At 51.3% G+C, this 11,341-nt stretch overlaps 1 protein-coding gene across 1 annotated transcript; it reads right to left on the bottom strand.

The window, feature by feature from the left end:
• Window positions 1-617: 617 nt before the first annotated feature.
• Window positions 618-9,334, bottom strand: CATSPER1 (cation channel sperm associated 1). The gene is given in 5 exon segments (XM_089661424.1): window positions 618-747; window positions 874-990; window positions 1,180-1,293; window positions 1,828-1,917; window positions 9,249-9,334. Coding segments are annotated over 5 exon segments (537 nt in total).
• Window positions 9,335-11,341: the final 2,007 nt, after the last annotated feature.

Raw genomic sequence — 11,341 nt, 5'->3', positions numbered from 1 at the left:
GAAAACTAAGGTAAAAGAAAAAGGAAAAATGAAAAAGAATGGTCTGCAGGACGGGTGACCAGGAGCCTTCAGGTGCCCAGGGAAGGATGGTCTGCAGGACGGGTGACCAGGAGCCTTCAGGTGCCCAGGGAAGGATGGTCTGCAGGACGGGTGACCAGGAGCCTTCAGGTGCCCAGGGAAGGATGGTCTGCAGGACGGGTGACCAGGAGCCTTCAGGTGCCCAGGGAAGGATGGTCTGCAGGACGGGTGGCCAGGAGCCTTCAGGTGCCCAGGGAAGGATGGTCTGCAGGACGGGCGCAGCATGATGCAACAATCACCCATGATCAGGGGGTGGACTGACCATTTGGAAACTCGGGCAGTGCCCGAGGGCCCGGGGTCAGTAGGGGGCCCCATGAGATGCCCCTGGTACCTTTTTCATAGGCTTTTTCGAGTTTGGGCAAGGACACAGGGGCCCCATGATCCCCTATTGCCCGGGGGCCCCATGAGTTGTCAGTCCTCCCCTGCCCATGATGCAATAATCACCTATGACACAACGATCACCCATGATGCAAATATCACCCGTGACGCAACAATCACCCCCCCTCCATGTGACACAACGATCGCCCATGATGCATTGATCACCCATGATGCAACGATCGCCCATGATGCAACGATCGCCCATGATGTATTGATCGCCCATGATGCAACGATCGCCCATGATGCAACGATCGGCCATGATATATTGATCGCCCATAATGCAACGATCGCCTATGATGTATTGATCACCAATGATGTAACGATCGCCCATGATGTATTGATCACCAATGATGTAACGATCGCCCATGATGCATTGATCACCCATGATGCAACGATCACCCATGATGCATTGATCACCCATGATGCAACGATCACCCATGATGCAACGATCGCCCATGATGCAACGATCGCCCATGATACATTGATCGCCCATGACGCAACGATCGTCCATGATGCAACGATCGCCCATGATATATTGATCACCCATGATGCAACGATCGCCCATGATATATTGATCACCCATAATGCAACGATCGCCCATGATATATTGATCGCCCATGATGCAACGATCACCCATGATGCAACAATCGCCCATGATACATTGATCGCCCATGATGCATTGATCACCCATGATGCATTGATCACCCATGATGCATTGATCACCCATGATGCAACGATCGCCCATGATGTATTGATCGCCCATGATGCATTGATCGCCCATGACGCAACGATCGCCCATGATGCATTGATCGCCCATGATGCATTGATCGCCCATGATGCAACAATCGCCCATGATGTATTGATCGCCCATGATGCATTGATCGCCCATGATGCATTGATCACCCATGATGTATTGATCGCCCATGATGTATTGATCGCCCATGATGTATTGATCACCCATGATGTATTGATCGCCCATGATGCAACGATAGCCCATGATGTATTGATCACCCATGATGCATTGATCACCCATGATGCATTGATCACCCATGATGCAACAATCGCCCATGATGTATTGATCGCCCATGATGCAACGATCGCCCATGATGTATTGATCACCCATGATGCAACGATCACCCATGATGCATATATCGCCCATGATGTATTGATCACCCATGATGCATTGATCGCCTATGATGCATTGATCGCCCATGATGCAGCGATCACCCATGATACATTGATCGCCCATGATGCATTGATCGCCCATGATGTATTGATCGCCCATGATGCAACGATCGCCCATGATGCAACAATCGCCTATGATGTATTGATCACCCATGATGCATTGATCGCCCATGATGCATTGATCACCCATGATGTATTGATCGCCCATGATGCATTGATCGCCCATGATGTATTGATCGCCCATGATGCAACGATCGCCCATGATGCAACAATCGCCTATGATGTATTGATCGCCCATGATGCAACGATCGCCCATGATGCAACGATCGGCCATGATGCAACGATCGGCCATGATATATTGATCGCCCATAATGCAACGATCGCCTATGATGTATTGATCACCAATGATGTAACGATCGCCCATGATGCAATGATCACCCATGATGTAACGATCGCCTATGATGCAACGATCGCCCATGATACATTGATCGCCCATGATGCAACAATCGCCCATGATGTATTGATCGCCCATGATGCATTGATCGCCCATGATGTATTGATCGCCCATGATGCAACGATCGCCCATGATGTATTGATCACCCATGATGCAACGATCACCCATGATGCATTGATCACCCATGATGCATTGATCACCCATGATGCAACAATCGCCCATGATGTATTGATCGCCCATGATGCAACGATCGCCCATGATGTATTGATCACCCATGATGCAACGATCACCCATGATGCATTGATCACCCATGATGCATATATCGCCCATGATGTATTGATCACCCATGATGCATTGATCGCCTATGATGCATATATCACCCATGATGTATTGATCGCCCATGATGCAACGATCGCCCATGATGTATTGATCACCCATGATGCAACGATCACCCATGATGCATTGATCACCCATGATGCATTGATCACCCATGATGCAACAATCGCCCATGATGTATTGATCGCCCATGATGCAACGATCGCCCATGATGTATTGATCACCCATGATGCAACGATCACCCATGATGCATTGATCACCCATGATGCATATATCGCCCATGATGTATTGATCACCCATGATGCATTGATCGCCTATGATGCATTGATCGCCCATGATGCAGCGATCACCCATGATACATTGATCGCCCATGATGCATTGATCGCCCATGATGTATTGATCGCCCATGATGCAACGATCGCCCATGATGCAACAATCGCCTATGATGTATTGATCACCCATGATGCATTGATCGCCCATGATGCATTGATCACCCATGATGTATTGATCGCCCATGATGCATTGATCGCCCATGATGTATTGATCGCCCATGATGCAACGATCGCCCATGATGCAACAATCGCCTATGATGTATTGATCGCCCATGATGCAACGATCGCCCATGATGCAACGATCGGCCATGATATATTGATCGCCCATAATGCAACGATCGCCTATGATGTATTGATCACCAATGATGTAACGATCGCCCATGATGCAATGATCACCCATGATGTAACGATCGCCTATGATGCAACGATCGCCCATGATACATTGATCGCCCATGATGCAACAATCGCCCATGATGTATTGATCGCCCATGATGCATTGATCGCCCATGATGTATTGATCGCCCATGATGCAACGATCGCCCATGATGTATTGATCACCCATGATGCAACGATCACCCATGATGCATTGATCACCCATGATGCATTGATCACCCATGATGCAACAATCGCCCATGATGTATTGATCGCCCATGATGCAACGATCGCCCATGATGTATTGATCACCCATGATGCAACGATCACCCATGATGCATTGATCACCCATGATGCATATATCGCCCATGATGTATTGATCACCCATGATGCATTGATCGCCTATGATGCATATATCACCCATGATGCATTGATCACCCATGATGCATATATCGCCCATGATGTATTGATCACCCATGATGCATTGATCGCCTATGATGCATTGATCGCCCATGATGCAGCGATCACCCATGATACATTGATCGCCCATGATGCATTGATCGCCCATGATGTATTGATCGCCCATGATGCAACGATCGCCCATGATGCAACAATCGCCTATGATGTATTGATCACCCATGATGCATTGATCGCCCATGATGCATTGATCACCCATGATGTATTGATCGCCCATGATGCATTGATCGCCCATGATGTATTGATCGCCCATGATGCAACGATCGCCCATGATGCAACAATCGCCTATGATGTATTGATCGCCCATGATGCAACGATCGCCCATGATGCAACGATCGGCCATGATATATTGATCGCCCATAATGCAACGATCGCCTATGATGTATTGATCACCAATGATGTAACGATCGCCCATGATGCATTGATCACCCATGATGCAACGATCACCCATGATGTAACGATCGCCTATGATGCAACGATCGCCCATGATACATTGATCGCCCATGACGCAACGATCGTCCATGATGCAACGATCGCCCATGATATATTGATCACCCATAATGCAACGATCGCCCATGATATATTGATCGCCCATGATGCAACGATCACCCATGATGCAACAATCGCCCATGATACATTGATCGCCCATGATGCATTGATCACCCATGATGCAACAATCGCCCATGATACATTGATCGCCCATGATGCATTGATCACCCATGATGCATTGATCACCCATGATGCAACGATCGCCCATGATGTATTGATCGCCCATGATGCATTGATCGCCCATGACGCAACGATCGCCCATGATGCATTGATCGCCCATGATGCATTGATCGCCCATGATGCAACAATCGCCCATGATGTATTGATCGCCCATGATGCATTGATCGCCCATGATGTATTGATCGCCCATGATGCAACGATCGCCCATGATGCAACAATCGCCCATGATGTATTGATCGCCCATGATGCAACGATCGCCCATGATGTATCGATCACCCATGATGCATTGATCACCCATGATGCATATATCGCCCATGATGTATTGATCACCCATGATGCATTGATCGCCCATGATGCATTGATCGCCCATGATGCAGCGATCACCCATGATACATTGATCGCCCATGATGCATTGATCGCCCATGATGCAACGATCACCCATGATGTATTGATCGCCCATGATGCAGCGATCACCCATGATACATTGATCGCCCATGATGCAACGATCGCCCATGATGCAACGATCGCCCATGATGCATTGATCGCCCATGATGCAACGATCGCCCATGATGCAACGATCACCCATGATGCAACGATCGCCCATGATATATTGATCGCCCATAATGCAACGATCGCCTATGATGTATTGATCACCAATGATGCAACGATCGCCCATGGTGCAACGATCGCCCATGATGCAACGATCGCCCATGATGCAACGATCGCCCATGATATATTGATCGCCCATAATGCAACGATCGCCTATGATGTATTGATCACCAATGATGCAACGATCGCCCATGATGCATTGATCGCCCATGATACATTGATCGCCCATGATGCAACGATCGCCCATGATGCATTGATCGCCCATGATGCAACGATCGCCCATGATGCAACGATCACCCATGATGCAACGATCGCCCATGATGCAACGATCACAGGTACAATGTTCTTTCTGGCTTTGCTGCTCTGTTTTCATGATGGAGCCTCTACGTGTTGGGAGGATGGCGTGTTGTTGTATGTTTGGTATGAAGTCGGTGAACATACATAATGTCTTCCTTTTCCCCTGATTACCTCTGTGACTCGACATTCCGGACCCCCCACCCCCTCCCCCGCACCCCACCTTTCATGTACCGCCAGTGATGGTCGCCCTGCGTTCGGCACACCCGGACAAATAGCTGAACATCTTTCCTCCCCTTCCCTGGAATTCACAGGATGGATCCCGTGTGGACCATCCTGCTTCCTAATGAAAGCGCTCACCAGCTGCCAGCGTGTTATTATACATGTGCCCACGCCGGAGGCAATGCGGGTAATTAGTCTTTTCCTGCCACACGCAGCCTGGCATGAGATCGCTGTGCCAGCCGGGAGGTCTCAGCGCAGCCATTACTACATGGAAGAGAAATCTCCCAATTACCGGATGTGGCCGGCAAAGAATTCACAATATACAGCGTCATGGAACCAACCGAGAGAGTCGGGCGGCTTTCCGCCAGTATTAAGGTGGAACTAAAGGGGGTAATACTCACCTTTCCAACAGTCCCTCTCCGGTGCCGCCATCTTGTCCTGGTCTCTGGCTGTCTTCATTGGATGGCACAGGATGATGTCACTTCTGTGCATCCACAGGTGCCACTCATCCCGGCACACAGAGATTGGCCCGGCATTGTACGCTGCGCATGCACAGGGGCCGCTCATCCCGGCACACAGAGATTGGCCCAGCATTGTACACTGAGCTGCGCATGCTCAGGAGCCACTCATCCCGGCACACAGAGATTGGCCCAGCATTGTATATTGTGCTGCATGGGAGCCACTCATCCTGGCACACAGAGAGATTGGCCCGGCATTGTACACTGAGCTGCACATGCACAGGGGCCACTCATCCCGGGACACAGAGATTGGCCCGGCATTGTACGCTGAGCTGCGCATGCACAGGAGCTGCTCATCCTGACACACATAGATTGGCCCAGAATTGTACACTGAGCTGCGCATGCACATGAGTCACTCATCCCAGCACACAGAGATTGGTCCGGCATTGTACACTGAGCTGCACATGCACAGGAGATGCTCATCCTGGCACACAGAGATTGGCCCGGCATTGTAGGCTGAGCTGCACATGCACAGGGGTTGCTCATCCCAGCACACAGAGATTGGCCCGGCATTGTACGCTGAGCTGCACATGCACAGGGGCCACTCATCCCGGGACACAGAGATTGGCCCGGCATTGTATGTTGTGCTGCATGGGAGCCACTCATCCTGGCACACAGAGAGATTGGCCCGGCATTGTACACTGAGCTGCACATGCACAGGGGCAACTCATCCCGGCACACAGAGATTGGCCCGGCATTGTACGCTGAGCTGCACATCCACAGGAGCCACTCATCCCGACACACAGAGATTGGCCCGGCATTGTAGGCTGAGCTGCACATGCACAGGGGCCGCTCATCCCAGCACACAGAGATTGGCCCGGCATTGTATGTTGAGCTGCATGGGAGCCACTAATCCTGGCACACAGAGAGACTGGTCCGCATTGTACGCTGAGCTGCGCATACACAGGGGCCACTCATCCTGGCACACAGAGATTGGCCCAGCATTGTATGCTGAGCTGCGCATGCAAGGGACCACTCATACCGGCACACAGAGATTGGCCTGGCATTGTATGTTGAGCAGCATGGGAGTCACTCATCCCGGCACACAGAGATTGGCCCGGCATTGTACGCTGAGCTGCGCAGCACAGGCGCAGCTGATCCTGGCACACAGAGATTAGCCCGACATTGTACGCTGAGCTGCTCATACACAGGGGCTGCTCATCTCGGCACACAGAGCATGGCCTGGCATTGTATGTTGAGCTGCATGGGAGCCACTCATCCCGGCACACAAAGATTAGCTTGGCATTGTACGCTGAGCTGCACATGCACAGGGACCACTCATCCCGGGACACAGAGATTGGCCCGGCATTGTACACTGAGCTGCGCAGCACAGGCGCAGCTGATCCTGGCACACAGAGATTAGCCCGACATTGTACACTGAGCTGCGCATGCACAGGAGCCGCTCATCCCAGCACACAGAGCATGACCTGGCATTGTATGTTGAGCTGCATGGGAGCTGCTCATCCCGGCACACAGAGATTGGCCCGACATTGTATGCTGAGCTGCACATGCACAGGAGCTGATCATCCTGGCACACAGAAATTGGCCCAGCATTGTACGCTGAGCTGCGCATGCACAGGGGCCGCTCATCTCGGCACACAGAGATTGGCCCAGCATTGTACACTGAGCTGCACATGCACAGGAGCCACTCATCTTGCACACAGAGCATGGCCCGGCATTGTATGTTGAGCTGCATGGGAGCCGCTTATCCCAGCACACAAAGATTAGCTTGGCATTGTACGCTGAGCTGCACATGCACAGGGACCACTCATCCTGGCACACAGAGATTGGCCCGGTATTGTATGCCGAGCTGCGCATGCACAGGAGCCACTCATCCCAGCACACAGAGATTGGCCCGGCATTGCATGATGAGCTGCATGGGAGCCGCTCATCCCAGCACTCAGAGATTGCCTTGGCATTGTATGCTGAGCTGCGCATGCACAGGAGCCGCTCATTCCAGAACACGGAGATTGGCTCAGCATTGTAAACTGAGCTGCACATCCACAGGTGCCACTCACCTCGGCACCCAGAGATTGGTTCGGCATTGTACACTGAGCTGCTCATGCACAGGAGCAACTCATCCCGGCAAACAGAGATTGGCGTGGCAGTTTAAACTAAGCTGCATAAGTACAGGAGCCGCTCATCCCAGCACACAGAGATTGGCCTGGCATAGTACGCTGAGCTGCGCAAGCACAGGAGCCGCTCATCCCATAACACAGAGATTGACTTGGCATTGTACACTGAGCTGCGCATGCACAGGAGCTGCTGATTTCTGCACACAGAGATTGGCTCGGCATTGTACACTGAGCTGCTCATGCACAGGAGCCACTCATCTAGGCACACAGAGAATGGCCCGGCATTGTATGTTGAGCTGCATGAGAGCTGCTCATCCCAGCACACAGAGATTGGCTTAGCATTGTACGCTGAGCTGCACATGCACAAGAGCCACTCATCTAGGCACACAGAGATTAGCCCGGCATTGTATGCTGAGCTGCGTATGCACAGGAGCCGCTCATCCCGATACAAAGAGATTGGCCTGGTATTGTACACTGAGCTGCGCATGCACAGGGGCCATTCATCCCAGCACACAGAGATTGGCCCGGCATTGTACACTGAGCTGCGCATGCAGAGGGGCCTCTCATTCCGGGACACAGAGATTAGCCCGGCATTGTACGCTGAGCTGCACATACGCAGCTTGAATTACAGTACCAGCTTGCAATCATGACACTGGTCAGGAAGGGGGGGGAAAATCTTCTGGAGGGGGAGGAGTTAAGCAGTCATATTTGGATTTGTGCTATGACTTCATTTGCGCCATTTTCTCATTTGTTTGACATTTGCATAGCTCTTCCCAAGAGCCAGTCCACTGATTGCATCAGGACTGAGGGTTTTCTTGAGAGGAATACTGAGGTGGGGTGCTCTGATGGTTTCAGGAAGCTATGTACAGGCCCCTCCCACCAGTCATGATCTGCCTGCGTTGCATAGAGAAGCACAGAGAGCAAGTGAAGACTGAGTCACTGGGGCCAAAATAAGTTATGTAATGGAAACAAAAAGGTTTTATTTAGCAAAACTAATTAGAATGTTGATGAGAGGAAGGGGAGGGGGGGGGGGGTGACCAGGGAAGGCAAAATGAAAACAGATTAAACTTCTTTAGTCCAAAGGTATCCCTTTCATGTTATTTCCTCGACTATAAGATCGATACATTAATATTTAACATTTTAGGAATCTTTTGATCCAACAAATCTTCATAGTGGTATTCTTTAGTACTTTTCTTTGGGCAAAGAGTTAACGGCTGCCTCTGTTCCCCCGGTGTGCGCAGAATGTGAGGAGGGCCTCTCTGGTCCCCCTTCCATCTCGTTATGCGCCTCGTCTCTCGCGCTCGCCGCCTCGTCCTATATTATTAGCCGCCGGTGCCTGCTCTCCCCTCATTTGCACAGCGGAGGGGGGGAAACATCGCAGCTCTGAGGGCCCGGAGGTACGCCGCGCCTGTCAAAGCATCTCCATAAATAAATACGTGATGAACGCCGAGAGACACAGGTGCAGCGCCGGATACAAACAACGGCAGGAAAGCCAGGATGGAGCCGGGGGGAGGGGGGGAACAAGAGAGCGCCACACTCACCAACAGGGGGCGCAACAAACCGCCTGACCTCTCCAAAGCTCTGCTTTGCCATCCGCACAACTGAGACCAACTATTAACTCCATCCGAAGATAGAGAGGCGACACCGAAGGGTTAAATCAGAGGTAAACCCAATCGCTACAATCTCCTGGAAGATTTACATTGTTATCGTCATTTCAAAAGTCACATTTTAGATTTTTTTGAATTTACAGTTTTATTTGAACTAATCCTTGGCGATCCTGCCATGAAGGACCTTGTTCAGGCGCTTCCTGACAAATCTGCATCCTCAGCTTGTTGAAAAAGTCCAACCTTTTATGGAGAGATCCCATAAGAGTGCATGGTAATATTTATTGATCAATCAGCATTCTGTCCCTCCAGACTATGCTCCTGCATTGTCACCACTTCCCCCTCACATGGGCTTCTGGCTACTTCAGCTCACGGTGAGCAGGCACAGTCCACTGTTCATAGTGAAAAGTATACCTTATGGTGCCGCTCCAAAATGTGGATGGAAGGAAAAGGGTCACCCCACTGGCAAGTGAGAAGAGGGGAGTGATCTCAGTGTTGGCCAATACAAGTGAAGGGATGAACGCTGCTCAACCGACCCCCAGAGGCCGACGTTAGGGATGGATGCTGCTCAACCGACCCCAAGAGTCCAACGTTAGGGATGGATGCTGCTCCACCGACCCCAAGAGTCCAACGTTAGGGATAGACGCTGCTCAACCGACCCCAAGAGTCCAATGATAGGAATAGACACTGCTCAGCCGACTCCAAGAGTCCAACATTAGGGATGGATGCTGCTCAGCCGACTCCAAGAGTCCAACGTTAGGGATGGATGCTGCTCAACCGACCCCAAGAGTCCAACATTAGGGATGGATGCTGCTCAGCCGACTCCAAGAGTCCAACGTTAGGGATGGATGCTGCTCAACCGACCCCAAGAGTCCAACGTTAGGGATGGATGCTGCTCAACCGACCCCAAGAGTCTAACGTTAGGGATGGATGCTGCTCAACCGACCCCAAGAGTCTAACGTTAGGGATGGATGCTGCTCAACCGACCCCAAGAGTCCAACGTTAGGGATGGACGCTGCTCAACCGACCCCAAGAGTCCAATGTTAGGGATGGACGCTGCTCAACCGACCCCAAGAGTCCAACGTTAGGGATGGATGCTGCTTAACCGACCCCAAGAGTCCAATGTTAGGGATGGATGCTGCTTAACCGACCCCAAGAGTCCAACGTTAGGGATGGATGCTGCTCAACCGACCCCAAGAGTCCAACGTTAGGGATGGATGCTGCTCAGCCGATTCCAAGAGTCCAACGTTAGGGATGGATGCTGCTCAACCGACCCCAAGAGTCCAACGTTAGGGATGGATGCTGCTCAACCGACCCCAAGAGTCCAACGTTAGGGATGGATGCTGCTCAACCGACCCCAAGAGTCCAACGTTAGGGATGGATGCTGCTCAACCGACCCCAAGAGTCTAACGTTAGGGATGGATGCTGCTCAACCGACCCCAAGAGTCTAACGTTAGGGATGGATGCTGCTCAACCGACCCCAAGAGTCCAACGTTAGGGATGGATGCTGCTTAACCGACCCCAAGAGTCCAATGTTAGGGATGGATGCTGCTTAACCGACCCCAAGAGTCCAACGTTAGGGATGGATGCTGCTCAACCGACCCCAAAAGTCCAACATTAGGGATGGATGCTGCTCAGCCGACCCCAAAAGTCCAACATTAGGGATGGATGCTGCTCA

The sequence above is a fragment of the Staurois parvus genome, unplaced genomic scaffold, assembly GCF_062004578.1.
Source record: "Staurois parvus isolate SC_StPar_1 unplaced genomic scaffold, SC_StPar_1.0 ptg001335l, whole genome shotgun sequence".
Taxonomy (NCBI): Eukaryota; Metazoa; Chordata; class Amphibia; order Anura; family Ranidae; genus Staurois; species Staurois parvus.
Note: the sequence above shows the minus strand (reverse complement) of the source record. Positions and strands in the feature narration are given on the sequence as shown.